This window comes from Carcharodon carcharias, chromosome 13 (assembly GCF_017639515.1).
Source record: "Carcharodon carcharias isolate sCarCar2 chromosome 13, sCarCar2.pri, whole genome shotgun sequence".
NCBI lineage: Eukaryota > Metazoa > Chordata > Chondrichthyes > Lamniformes > Lamnidae > Carcharodon > Carcharodon carcharias.
In genome coordinates, this window is record NC_054479.1 from 19,457,431 (window position 1) to 19,472,398 (window position 14,968).

Sequence of the window (14,968 nt, forward strand, 5' to 3'; positions counted from 1 at the left end):
GGTCCCACCGTGGCGGATGAAGTGAGCCAGCCAGAAGCCCATTGACTTCGGGACTAGAGGATCCCGCCCTGTGTATGACAAGGACTAGCGCCCAGCACACACTAGACAAGTGCACGTTGGTGAATAGTGTACAAGAACTGATGCCAGGGCCTGTACAGAGAGTTGGTCACTAAGGAAGCACTGATTCATGAAGGGTTTTAGAAATTTAGATTTATTTGCTTTTAAATCTTTAATTCTGAGCACAGCTGAGAATGGTGTTACTGCTCTCCTACCCCATCATCAGAAAGTTTTGTCCTTCCTCTCTTGAAGCTGTTGACTAGCCGGGATATGGGTTCAGAGATGATTGCTGTGCCCTGATATCTCAAGTGAGTGTTTACCCTTTGTTTTAATCGAGAAATTAAGTATTAGCAGACTACAACTATAGTGGCATCATTGCTGAACCTGATCCCATCCCCATCTATATACACACTTGGCCACTCAGCCCCTGACCTCATTACATCCTTGGTTCAAACATAGATAAAAGAGCTGAACTCCTGAGGTGAGGTAAGAGTGACTGCCCTTGACATCAAGGCAGCATTTGACCAAGTGTGGCATCAAGGAGCCCTAGCAAAACTGGAGTCAAAGGGAATCAGGGGGAAAACTCTCCACTGGTTCAGCAAGACCTGGACAATGTTCAGGCTTGGGCTGACAAGTGGCAAGTAACATTCATGCCACACAAATGCCAGGCAATGACCATCTCCAACAAGAGAGAATCCCATCATCACCCTTTGATGTTCAATGGCATTACTATCACTGAATCCCCCACTATCAACATCCTGGGGGTTACTATTGACCAGAAAATTAACTGGACTAGCCATATAAATACTGTGGCTCCAAGAGCAGGTCAGAGCCTAGTAATAGTGTGACGAGTAACTGATTCCCCAAAGCCTGTACACCATCTACAAGGCACAAGTCAGGAGTGTGATGGAATACTCCCCACTTGCCTGGATGAGTGCAGCTCCTACAACACTGAAGAAGCTGGACACAGTCCAGGACAAAGAAGTCTGTTTGATCGGCATCACATCCGCAAACATTCACTCCCTCCACCACCGACACAGTAGCAGCAGTGTGTACCATCTACAAGATGCACTGCAGGAATTCACCAAGGCTCCTTAATCAGTACCTTCCAAACCCATGACTACTACTACCTAGAAGGACAAGGGCAGCAGATAGATGGGAACACCACCTGGAAGTTCCCCTCCAAGTCACTCACCATCCTGACTTGGAAATATATTGCTGTTCCTTCATTGTCGCTGGATCACAATCCTGGAACTCCCTTCCTAACAGCACTGTGTGTGTACCTACACCACATGGACTGCAGCAGTTCAAGAAGGCAACTCACCACCACCATCTCAAGGGCAATTAGGGATAGGCAATAAATGCTGGTCCAGCCAGCGAAGCCCACATCCCATGAATGAATGGTGGATGGAGGGCCGACCAAGTAGGGTGCTTTTTCCAGGATAATGTCGAGCTTCTTGTCGGAGTTGCACTCATCCAAGTGGAGAGTATTTCAATCCACTCCTGACTTGTGCCAGACTTTGTGGAGTCAGGAAGTGAGTTACTTGCTGCATAAGTTCCAGGCTCTGACCTGCTGTTGTAGCCAAGGTACTTACTTATATGACTCATCCAATTAAGTTTCTGGTCAATGGTGACCTCTAGGATGTTGATGATGGGGTAATCAGCAGTGGTAATGCCCATTGAATGTCGAGGGGAGATGGTTAGATTTTCTCCTGTTGGAGATGGTCATTGCTTGGAACTTGTGTGATAAGAACGTTACTTGCCACTTATCAGCCGAGCCTGAATATTGTCCCGGTCTTGCTGTATGTGGGCACGGCCTGCTTCAGTATCTGAGGGGTTGTGAATGGTACTGTATATTGTGCAATCATCAGCAAAACCCCCACTTCTGACCTTATGATGAAAAGAAGGTAATTGATAAAGCATCTGAAGGTGGTTGGGCCCAGAACACTACCCTGAGGAACTCCTGCAGTGATATCCTGCGACTGAGATGATTAACTTCCAACAACTACAACCAACTTCCGCTGTGCTAGATATCACTCTAGCCAGTGAAAGGCTTTTCCCCCTGATTCCCATTGACTTCAATTTTGCTGGGGCTCCTTGATGTCACACTCTGTCAAATGCTACCTTGATGTTGGGAGCTTTTGCTAGTTCTGTTGGGGACTATTTAAACTAGTGTGGCAGGGGGATGGGATCCCAGGAGTAGGATCAGATAGGCCAGATTCAGATCAGAAAAATGGAGGTAGAACATTAGCTGGGGACATTGTAATAGACATGGAGTTACAGGAGAAGCAAAGTTTACAAAGTGTCCAGCAAGGGAAATTGACGGGGTTAAAATGTTTATACTTCAATGCAAGGAGTATTACAAACAAGGTAGATGAATTAAGGGCACAGGTAGACACATGGCAGCAGGATGTCATTGCTATAATGGAGACCTGGCTAAAGGAGGGACAAAACTGGCAGCTTAATATCCCTGGTTATAGAGTCTTCAGACACGATAGAGCAGGAGATAAAAAATGAGGGGGGGTGGGGTAGCACGAATGGTTAAAAAATCAATTCCAGTTGTGAGAAGGGATGATGTACTAAATGGGTCAACAAATGAGGCTTTATGCGTTGAGATTAGAAATAAAAAAGGGGCAGTCACACTACTGGGAGTATACTACAGACCCCCAAATAGTGAAAGGGAGATAGAAGAACAACTATGTAGGCAAATTTCTGCTTATAAGAACAAGAGGGCAATAATAGTAGGAGACTTCAACTATCCTAATATCAACTGGGATTCAAAGAATATAAGGGGCACTGAGAGAGAAAAATTCATGTAGTGTGTCCAGGAAATTTTTTTCAACCAATTAGTGACAAACCCAACGAGAGGAGATGCAATTCTAGACCTAGTCTTGGGGAACGAAGAAGGGCAAGTGGGTGAAGTGACAGTTGGCGACCAAATCGGGGACAGTGATCACAATTCAGTTAGATTTAGCATTACCGTGGAAAATGACAGAGATAAGGCAGGAGTAAAAGTCTTGAACTGGGGAAAGGCAAATTTTGCAGAAATGAGAAGGGACTTGGCTGAGGTGGACTGGACAGCACTGCTGGAGGATAAAACAGTGGAAAACCAGTGGGAAGCACTAAAAAGTGAGATCCTAATTGTACAAAGTAGACATGTCCCCTACAAAGATAAGAGTAGTACTGCCAAATCTAGACCTCCCTGGTTGTCTAGAGGAACACAGGGGAAGATCAAACAGAATAAGAAAGCATACGATAGGCACAAAGAATTAAGCACTGCAGATAACCTAGACAAATATAGGAAGTGTAGGGATGAAGTAAAAAAGGAAATAAGGAAATCAAAAAAGAGGGCATGAAAAAGATTATCAAGTAAAGTTAAAGATAACCCAAAGATGTTTTACCAATACATTAATGCTAAAAGGTTAGTTAAGGAAAAAGTGAGACCTATCAGAGATGAAGATGGAAACTTGTGTGTAGATGCAGAGGCTGTGGGAAGGGTTTTGAATGAATATTTTGTCTCCCGTTTACAAAGGAAAGGGAGGATGTAGATATAGTAATCCAGGAGGAACACTGCGAGATATTGGACGGGATAGTCATAAAGAGAGAGGAAGTACTTGAAGGGTTGAAGTCCTTGAAAGTCGATAAGTCACCAGGGCCAGATGGATTGTTTCTGAGGCTGCTGAAGGAAGTCAGGGAGGAGAAAGCAGATGCTCTGAGGATGATTTTCCAATCTTCACTAGATACAGGGGAGGTACCGGAGGATTGGAGAAATGCAAACGTAGTTCTATTGTTTAAAAAGGGATCAAAGGAAATGCCAAACAATTATAGGCCAGTTAGTCTTACATCAGTGGTGAGCAAATTAGCAGAATCAATCCTGAGAGATAGGATTAACTGTCATGTGGAAAGGCATGGACTAGTCAGGGATGGTCAGCATGGATTTGTTAAAGGAAGGTTTGCCTCACAAATTTAATTGAATTCTTTGAGGAAGTGACAAGAAGGGTTGATGAAGGTAGTGCAGTGGATGTTGTGTACATGATTTTAGCAAGGCATTTGACAAGGTCCCACATGGCAGATTGGTCAGGAAAGTAAAAGCCCATGGGATTCAGGGTAATGTGACAAACTGGATAAAAGGTTGGCTTTGTAACAGGAAAAAAAGGGTAATGGTCGATGGATGCCCTTGCGAATGAAAAGTTGTCTCAAGTGGTGTTCCACAGGGCTCGGTGTTGGGACCCTTGCAGTTTGTGTTATATATTAACGATTTGGACTAAACGTAGGGGGCACGATTGGGAAATTTGCAGATGACACAAAGATTGGCCGAGTGGTGAATAGTGTAGAGGATAGCCATAATCTCCAAAACGATATAGATAGGTTGCTGGAGTGGGCATTTAAAGTGGCAGATGGATTTTAACATAGAGAAGTGTGAGGTCATATATTTAGGGAGATCAAACACTTACAGGGATTACACAATAAATGGGAATATACTAAGAGGGGTAGATGAAGTGAGAGATCTTGACGTACAAGTACACAGGTCCCTGAAGGCAGCAGTTCAAGTAGACAAGGTTGCAAAGATGGCATATAGAATGCTCTCCTTCATTGGCAGAGGCATAGAATATAAAAGTAAAGATATAATGTTGGAATTGTATAAAACACTGGTGAGGCCACAACTGGAGTGTTGTGTGCAGTTCTGGTCACCACATTAAAGGAAGGACATAATAGCTCTGGAGAGAGGGCAGAGGATGTTTACAAGAATGTTTCCAGGGTTAGAAAAGTGTAGCTATGAGGAGAGATTGGATAGGTTGGGGTTGTTTTCCTTAGAACATAGAAGGCTGAGAGGTGACTTGATTGAGGTGTACAAAATTATGAGGGGAATAGATAGAGTGGACAGGACAAATTGTTTCCCTTGGTAGAAAATTCTAGAACCAGGAGATATCGATTCAAGATAAGTCGCAGGAGGTGTAGGGGGGACTCAAGGAAGAACTTTTTTACGCAGAGGGTAGTGGGTGTCTGGAATTCGCTGCCCAAGCTGGTGTTAGAGGCAGAAACTCTAAACTCTTTTAAAAAGTACCTGGATCTGCACCTTAAGTGCTGTAAGCTGCAGGGCTATGGGCCGGGTGCAAAAAGGTGGGATTAGAAAGGGCACCTGTGTGTCCTCGGGCTGGCATGGACAAGAGCCGAATGGCCTCTTTCTGTGTTGTAACTTTTCTATGGTTCTATGTCAAAGTCAGTCACTTTCACCTCATGACTGGGATTCAGCTGTCTTGTCTATGCTTGGACCAAGGCTGTAGTGAGATAAGGTGCTAAGTAGTCCTGACAGAGTGGAATTGCATAACTCTGTCTATTATCCTGAGCTGTAGCTTCACCAGGTTGACACCTCATTTTTGATGCTGGTTCTGGAATGCTCTCCTACACTCTTCGTTGAACCAGTGTTGGTCTTCTGGCTTGATGGTAATGGTGAAGTGCGGTTCATGCCAGGTCATGAGGTTACAGATTTTGGTTGAATACGGTTTTGCTGATGGCCCACAGCACTTCATGGATGCCCAATTTTGAGCTGTGAGATCTGCTTGGAATCTATCACATCTAGCAAAGCGTTAGTGCTAAATGGAAGATACCCTTAGTGTAAAGACGGAGACTTTATCTCCACAAGGACTGTGTGTTGGTTACTCCTACCAATACTGTTGTGGAAAGATGCATCTGTGAAAGTTAGATTGGTGAGGCTGAGGTCAAGTAGGCTTTTTTTCCTCTCCTTGGTTCTCTCACAACCTGTTGCAGGCCTAGTCTGGCAGAAATGTCCTTCATGAATTGGCCAACTCGGTTAGTAGTGGTGCTTCTGAGCCACTTGGTGATGGGCATTGAAGTCTCCCACCCAGAATACATTCTGTACTCTTGTTATCCTCAGTGGTTCTTCCAAGTGGTGTTCAGCGTGGGGTAGTACTGATTCATCAGCTGAGGAGGGTACTAGGTGGTAATCAGTAGGAGTTTTTTTTTGCCCATTTTTGACCTGATGCCTTGAGACTTCATGGTTTCCTGTGTCAATTTCAAGGACTCCCAGGGCAACTCCCTCCTGGCTGTATATCACTGTGCCACCCATCCCTAATGATGGAAGAGTCCATGACACTGGCTATAGGGTACGATTCCGTGAGTATGACTATGTCAGGTTGTTGCTTGACTAGCCTGTGGGACAGTTCTCCTAATTTTGACACAAGTCCCTAGATGTTAGTAAGGAGGGCTTTTCAGAGTCAACTGAACAGGTTGTACATTTGTCATTTCCAGTGCCTAGGTCAATTGTTGGGTGGTCATCCAGTTTTATTCTCTTTTTTTACTTTTCTATAGCAGTTTGATATCACTGAGTGGCTTGCTCGACCATTCTAGGGTGTAGTTAAGAGTCAACCACATTGCTGTGGGTCTGGAGTCACATATAGGCTAGACAGGGTGGGCATTGCAGATTTTCTTCCCTCTAGGACAAAAGTGAACTGCATGGGTTTTATGCCAATTCTGTTGTTTCTTGCTCACCATTACTGAGGCTAATTTTTATTCCAGATTTATTAATTAATTGAATTTAAATTCTACCAGCTGCTGTGTGGTATTTGAACTTGTGTCTCTGGAGTATTAGTCCTGACCCTTGGATTATTTGTCCAGTAACATTATCCATTGTAACCATGCCATTGTTCCTGTGCAGTTCAGTAACATGGGAACACGCAGAAATGAATCTGTGTTATTTTAAAATTCAAAAATGTATATGTGCTTTTGAAATTGTAAAGGACACTTTGCTATCAGTTGATATAACCTTTCTCTTCCCCCTCACTATCCCAGCTCCACAGTAAACCATAAACGCCCAGTCAAGGTAAACACAGAAAGTTTCCAACAAATTTAAAGAAGTAATTCCACTCCCCTGCTCTTTCCTGTCATTTTATTCCTTTCAACTATTTATCCAGTTCCCTTTTGAATATTACTATTGAATCTGCTTCCATCATCCTTTCAGGCAGAATATTCCCGAACACAATCTTTCGCTGTGTAAAAAAGTTTTCTCATGTTGCCTCTCATTCTTTTGCCTGTCATCTGAAATTTGTGGCCTCTAGTTATCAACCCTTCTGCCATTGGAAACGGTTTCTCCTTATTTACTCCACCAAAAAGCACAGGCACAATGGGCCAAATGGCCTCCTTCCATTCTGTACAGTATCATTCTATAATTGTCGATTTCTATTTCTGTGCTTCTTTCTTGCACTGATTTCCTGCGCTTGGCCCAAATTAGCATTTGGTTTTGACGAATAGATTGTCCCTGTTTCCCACCAACCCCCCTTTTGCCTCAGGCCTATCCCACATCCAACCAATCAGACCGCCCCTCCCCCCTTAGAAGAGAATTTTTTCCAAATCGCTTTTAATTTGAAGGTGACTCTCGCATTCGTGAACAAGCACTGCATATTTTTAATCTACACGTACTACTTAGTTTACTGAAATATATTATAGAAGTAGAATAAAGAAAGTGTGTGAAACAACCAAAATCTTTGGCAGATGGGAGAGGTGGTGGGGGGGGGTGGTGGGGGGTGGGCAGGGGCGCAAACAATTCCCGATTCACCATTAAATGTGGCTTCACGACTGCCCTGGGTACTTTGCTGATTCCTCCCACACACCCCGGGCAACATACCCTCAGGTTAGAAGGTTCTCCTAACAGCTTGTGGTCCTGTTTTTTTCTACAGGAGATCCATCTGAGAAAAGAGAAGTCAGCAGAAAGCCAGGTAAGTTCTTCACTCACTGAACAATATTTTTCAGGTGAGAGTAACATTTGTTTTGTGGAGAGGGACAGGGGAATAAGCACTTTCTATGTAAAACTGTACCCTCCTTTGTGGGTTTTTTTTTTAAACCACATATACGGGAGAATGTTCTCCCTGTCGGGGGGGCGGTGCTGGGCTAGAGCGGGCGTGATTGGCTGCGCGCCGCCATTTTACCTGGGCGGGACACGTAAGCGTGCAGAAATCTCCGAGTTAGAGCTACCTCAGGGAGATTTGATCTGTAAAAATTTAAATAAAGGAAGAAAATCTTTTTTCTAAGTCATGCTGCCTCATGTGACAGCATCACGTGAGCTGGGACACGTCTATAAATTTTTTTGAAAAACGTTATTAAAGTTTGAAAACCCTCATGAAACCTCATCCCTCCCGTGGATGATAAATACGATAAATACGAAGACGAAGGCCGCCCTGGGTTCTTCGCCTGCCCCCCCACCACCCCCCGCCCCTCCACCGCCAACCTTTGAGGTTGGACGGACAGCTCAGTTAATTATTTTAATTGGAATTTAAGCAGCCTTAATAGGCCTTTGACAGTTCGGCAGACGTGCAGCCGATTCCGGTGCCCGCCCACCGAACTCAAGATCTGAAGGACGTGTGGTGACGTTGGAACGCACACCTGATGTCACCTCGCATCATTTTACGTGCCGACGACAGGCCCCACCCCCGCTTGCCGTATCGAAGATTCTGCCCATAGAATATACTACCAGAGCAAATAGATATGTTTAAAAAGGTGCTTGAGGATTAGAGTGCTATTAATAGATCATCAACTCAGATGAGATTTAAGAGAGTGTAAGCTCTAGCATAACATAGAATTAACAGCGCAAAAAACAGGCTATTTGGCCTAACTGGTCTACCTTTATGCCTCATGAACCTCCTCCAAACCTACTTCATCCTATTAACATATCTTTCTATTCCTTTTTCCCTCGTGTACTGACCTAGCTTCCCATTAAATGCTATTCGCCTCAAGCAGGCCACTTGATAAAGGGTTCCACTTTCTGAGTAAAGAAGTTTCTCCTGAACTCCTCATTGGGTTTATTAGTCGAATGAATATAAATCATTATTGCCCCCAGTTTTGGACTTCCCCACACTTGGAATGGTCTCCTCCGTGTTCACCATATCAAGCCCTTTTATGATTTTAAAGACCTCCCAGCCTTCTCTTCCCTAGAGAAAAAACTCCAAACCTCCGAGCTCAGGAGAAGTGTAAAACAAAGAAACAGCATTTTACAAAAATAGTGGCAGAATCAAAAAACATGAAAATGTTTAAAAGGGAAATAGATTCTTAAAACATTAAATAAAAAGTGATAAGGAAAGGGCAGGAGTGTGCAGTGCATGGGTAATTCTTTCAGAGATCTGACACAGACTATATTGGCCACTCCTGTGCTGTAAAATTTTAATCAGAAGTAAAGGTAATAACAGGCATTGCTTATTGATGTCAGTGGATTGGGAGCATTCTAAGGCGATCCTTTGATTTCAATGAGCAATACGTCACTTTAATATTCTTTCTCTCTCCAATACGTTCCCTGCACTGATTCACTTTTAACCATTTCACTCGAAGTAGTGCAAACCGATGTTGAGTTGTATATTTTCCACTCTCTCAGGGAAGTGAGAAGCTGTTGTTCAGGGATAGTCAGCAGCCTCCAGTCACCAGATCATACCACTACCAGCTGAAATTGAGTATGAATAAAGCAGTTTTGCTTGCTTGTGGATTCATTAGGGGAGATTTTTCTCCCTACCCTTCCATGGTCCTGGCAATAAACAGGATCAGTGAATCCAAAATGCCCTGTTCCTGTCCAACTCCAGCAACACTCATCTTCCTTCACTTTGTGCCAGCTGATAAACAACAACTTGTATTTGTATAGCACCTTTACAGGGGCATTGTCAAACAAAATATGATACCAAGCCATGTAAAAAATATTAGAGCAGATGACCAAAAGCTTGGTCAAACAGGTAGGTTTAAAGCAGTATCTTGAAGGATAGAGCAGTGGAGAGGTTTAGGGAGAGAATTCCGGAGCTTAGGGTCCAGACAGCTGAAGACACAACCTGGCTAAAAACACAAAAACCAAGGCCCATGCAGCTCAGGCTTTGGAAACTGTTATTTGCTAGTCACAAATGGAGATTGGCAGCCCAAGATACTTACTGCAGTTAAAAACTTTTGCCTGACCCTGAACCCCTGCAGACCCTCCTGTTGGGAGGGGTACAAAAGCAGACCAACAGCACCATCTTCTTTGATTTCTCAACCCCCATCCCCAGTGCTACTGTGGCACCCACCATTTCATCAACCAGGAAAACTAGGTTGAAGGTTGGGGATTGCACTCTCCCACCTCATATACAATACTGTCACAGGCCTTCACTTACTGCAGGTACAGTCCAAGCTCTACTCTCACTCCCTCCTGGAAATCCTCAGACACCATTAAGTTGCCAGGGTCATGATGTCAAAGGTCAGGAAAAATCGACCCTATTTTTACAAAAGGGCTAGGGTCCATTAACACAGGGAATACTTCATTGTCTTTCAATCATTAATTGAGAACCTGTTTTTAAAGACATCTTTGGCAGTCTCTTCTTGGCCTCCACCTATCACTGGCCCCCTATCGAGCTCTCCTGTACCACCAACCCCCCCTATACCAGCTTATATTTCATCTCATTTCTATATGTCTTAGTTCTGATGAAGGGTCATACGACTTGAAATCTCAACTGCATCCCTCTCCGCAGATGCTGTCAGATCTGCTGAGTTTTTCCAGGTGTTTTTGTTTTTGTTTTAAAGATGCATAATTGATAAGTCTGCATTTATTGACATTTCTCTGTGTATAATAGCCAGGACTGTGACCCACCAGCTGCTAGTCAACCTTACCTTTACATTCCAGCAATCCTCCTGACAACCGTCTTGTCCTTAGCAATGGCAACGTAAAGTAAATAGGGCCATTCCACCACTGCCATCTCTGATGACAAGTACAAACACTGCCACAAGGAAAAGTTAGCAGCTTAGCTGATTGTGGGTGCGCAGTAAAGTCAGTGATCAGCTACTTATTAGTCTGTTGGACCCTTCCTCTTTCCACTGGGAAAGAACCAACAGCAGAAATCAAAGCGTATAATCTTTGACAGTCTCATGGCTATGAATGCTGACCTGATTGTTGCTCCGATGTTATGGCATGTGTCCTGTGATAGAAACCGGCAGCCTTGGGATGTGCTCCAGAAATACTTCAAACAGTTTTGAATGAAAAGAGGGCATGAAAGAATTAAAGCCTTCTGTCAGAAGAAAGCAGCTGCTTTGAAGCTTGTTGCCACAGTGTGAATTATACATCAAAAATAAATCGGTGATGTGATCAGATTATTCAAGAGACAACTTCAACTGGGGCATAAAATTGCCATAATTGTTTTGTGTGCTCAAATTCCCATTCATTGACTGTATCAATAGGAGAATTGGGCCTGTATAATGGGTGGGCAATCTGGTACTGACGGACACCACCGGAAATTGAAAGTTCTGCCCATCTCCTCACACTAGAGGTGCTTGGACAGCCTACTTGTTGGCCTGTAATTCCTCACTGTGCAAAAATATCATCCACAATGCTTCCAAAAAGAAAAATCCCTCATCCCAAAAGCAATAGCAGTTTCCATGGAGCTTCTTCCGAGGCTGAATTTCTGTCCCAAAACAAGTTCCCCCGTGTCAGAGGAAGCAAGGTGAGAGACTCTGAATGCTAAGAGTTCTCCATTGCCTGGCCTACAAGTGTGGCCTGATGTAAGTTGTGAGATGAGGTATCTAAAGAGTGCAAGTGGGCCCCACTGGGGAGGGAGAGTAAGTACTTGCCATGAGGTTCCCCCCACCTCCCCTCAAACTGGATGTCCCATCCAATTTTTTTTACCCCTCCCCAAATAGAAGTGCCCCTGGCTTTGCCTGGCAATCCCCTGCTCAGCAAGAGCTGTGCAGGGAGAACAGTGTCCTCACATTCAAGGCACTGAGCTCCAATCATCAGGAACAATTCTCGCTTTTGTGAACTTTGCGTGCGTATAATTTCGTTTCCCCAATAATGACCCCTTTAAATGGATCGGGTCAGCAAGCTGCAGCATCAGCTGCCTTGGCATGAGACCACAGAAGCAGCAAGCTGCTCCCGAGCAGCCTTCCTGAAGGGGATGGAGAAAGGGCCTAATTAATATAGAGCTTTGTTGTTATCAAATCAGGTAAATAAACTATGAGCTGCAGTTGGAGATGGGGAGGGAGCAGTGTGGCTCCAGTGTGAGGCCATTGTACCTCTTTGCATAGTGCTGACTTACAGAGAATGGAAATCAAAACTATTAGCAGCACTGTCATGTTTAAATGAAACCCCATGGCTGTGATCAAAGCTCCCTCAATAGACATTAAAATAGTGATTCCTATTTTTGTCTTCAGCCGTTATATAAATCTGTCTCACTGTCCTAATTTTATGCTCGCTTGCAATGGACATTGAATTCTGAATCACCGAAAAGTAGTTGGCATCAGTGAATTAAATCTCCTCAAACCATTAGAGATTCCCATCTTTCTAATTAAATTTTGTGTTAGGTTTAAGATATATGAAGGTCTAGCTGCCTTATGGGCAAATAAACAGTGGCTCAAGCAGTTTAATTGATTAAACCATCAGTCCTGTGAACTATTGTACAACATGCTTTATTCCTCACTCCTTTAGGCAGTCAATGTTTCTGGGATAGAATTCCATCGGCGCTAACCACCCGTCAGCATTTTATTCCAGTGATCATTTTTTCATGAGCGAACCAATACAGTGAGTGCTGTCAGGCTGCACCACTGTAGGGGGCATCACAATCAGTCTAATCCAATCTTCATCAGATGTTTACATGTACATACTAGTTGCAGTTCTAGAGTAGGAGCTGTAGCTGAAAATTCCTCTTCAGGGCTAGGAATGTTGAGCCCAATTGTAGTGTTACAACTGCTTCCTGAGCTGTGATCAGCTAACTGGGCGCTGGGTCACTTGGGAGTTCCTGGTTTGTAGGGCCCCGTTCCAGCACTGATCTAACTGGTGACCTCTCTCCATTTAGCTAGCACTTGGGCTTTTACTTGTGGGTGATCTTAAGCATCAAATAGGCACTCTCCCCTTTGGTGTGCCTCCTGCAGCAGGGCCTCCAATGTAGCAGCATCACAGGGAACAGTGCTGCCATGTCCCCACTGTGACGTTGTGAACAATTATTCCACTTCTCTACCGCCACAACACTTGTGGCAAATGGAGTTCAATGTGAGGTTATCTAATTTAGATCCAAGCAAGATGTATTTTCTAAGTAGTTAGAAATAGGAATTGTAGAGGAACAGAGATGTGGGTGTCCATTTGTGCACAAATAACCAAAAGCTAGTGGGTAGCAATCAATAGGGTCAATGGAGTGTCAGGGGTCAAGCAACTAATTAGTTGTTGTCAGGGCTACAATCTTTTAAAGGATGGTTGCCCACTCCTGGGAACTGTCAGCCAATCCTCAGTCCGGTGGAATAGCCTCAAAGGGTTGAATGACCCACTCCTATTCCCATGCTCCTTCCTTGTAAAATTTAAGTTACTAAGAAATTAAGAAATAGGAGCAGGAGTAGGCCATTCAGCCCTTCGAACCCACTACACCATTCAGTCAGATCAGTATGTTTGCATGAGATCACTTCTCATTCTTCTAAACTCTAGAGAATAAAGGCCCAGTCTATTTAACCTTTCCACATTGGACAATCCCTCCATCCAAGCAATTAGCGAGCTGACGTCGGCCAGACAAGAGTCAGACATTCTCAGAAGCTATGTGAGGATCTATGGAGTATCCTTACTGCATGTCGTCATCACCCTCCAGCAATCGAGTGACTATTAGAACCTCAACTGCATCTCCATGACAGGAGCATTCGCACAGAGGGTATTGGCACTGCCATAAGCCAGACTGAAGTCATAAGTTCACAAAAGCAATGTGAGGATATATGAGGTCACCTCACTGCGTGTTGTCATCATCCTCCACAAATCTAGCAGCTATGAGGGTATCCAGAGCACGTCTGCCTCATCCAGCCAGTACGAAGGCCTCATCCTCTTCATCGTCGCCTCCAAAGAAGACCTCAGCCTCATCCCCATCTGCATCCAGCTCCTCCTCAGCCAGCTCATCTCCCATTGCAGTGCCAGGTTGTAAAGGGAACAGCAGGTGACGACGATGTGTGACACCCTCTGTGGACTGTATTGCAGGGCTCCACCGGACCGGTCCAGGCACCAGAACCTCCTCTTCAGCATCCCAGTGGTCTACTGCACCAACTTGTGAACTGCAGCATGAGCCTTGTTATTCCTTCGCTGTGCTGCAGTCTGAGGCCATCACACGGGTGTTATCAGCCACAGCCTCTGCGGGTAGCCCTTGTCCCCAAGGAAACATCCCTGCAGTTTCTGTGGACCCTGGAAGATTTCAAGGATCTGTGACCAACTGAGGATGTAGGTGTCGTGCACACTTCCTGGAAACTGTACACACACCTACAGGATGTGTTTCTGGTGGTTGCACACCAGCTGCACATTCAGCAAATGGAACCCCTTGTGGTTAATGTAGTTCACTATGTGTTGCAATGGAGAGCTGAGTGCCACGTGAGTGCAGTCGATCACACCCTGAACCTATGTGAAACCCAAGATCTAGGCAAATCCAATTGCTCTTGCATCCTGGCTGTCCTGGTCTTGGGTGAAATGCACAAAATTGTGTGCCCTCGCGAAGATGGCATCCATGAAGATGGCATTTGTGAGTGGAGGCTTGAGATCCCACAGAGGTCACCTGTAGAGCCCTGAAAGGAGCCACTGGCATAGAAATTGAGCGTCGCTGTCACTTTCACAGCCACTGGCAGTGGATGTCCTCCATGTCCCTGTGGTGCCAAATCCTGCAGTAGCTGGCAGATGTGACCGACCAGTTCCCTGGACACGTGCAGTCTTTAGCAACATGGTTCTGGGTCATCTGCAGGAATGACAGGCGGCATCTGTAAACCCTGGGTGACGCTAGGCATTGACCAGCGACAGCTCACTGTGGCTCTTCAGCGGCGTGTGCAGGAGCCCCAGCCGTCCCTTGTTCCTGAAGTTGCTGCTCCTGCCTCTGTGCAGCCAGGGGTCTCAGTCACTCTCTCCTCTGCCATCTCCATGCTCTGTAGGCCATCAGGCATACAGCTAGTT

At 44.8% G+C, this 14,968-nt stretch overlaps 1 protein-coding gene across 7 annotated transcripts in view; it reads left to right on the forward strand.

Annotated features, from left to right (window-relative positions):
- LOC121286408 (rabphilin-3A-like) overlaps nucleotides 1-14,968 on the forward strand; it is a 161,794-nt gene that overhangs the window by 82,802 nt on the left and 64,024 nt on the right. For all 7 annotated transcript variants that reach the window (XM_041203502.1, XM_041203501.1, XM_041203500.1 and 4 more), the window contains one exon: nucleotides 7,752-7,790. In XM_041203502.1, the coding sequence (XP_041059436.1) occupies nucleotides 7,752-7,790 (39 nt within the window). The remainder of the gene's footprint in view (nucleotides 1-7,751; nucleotides 7,791-14,968) is intronic.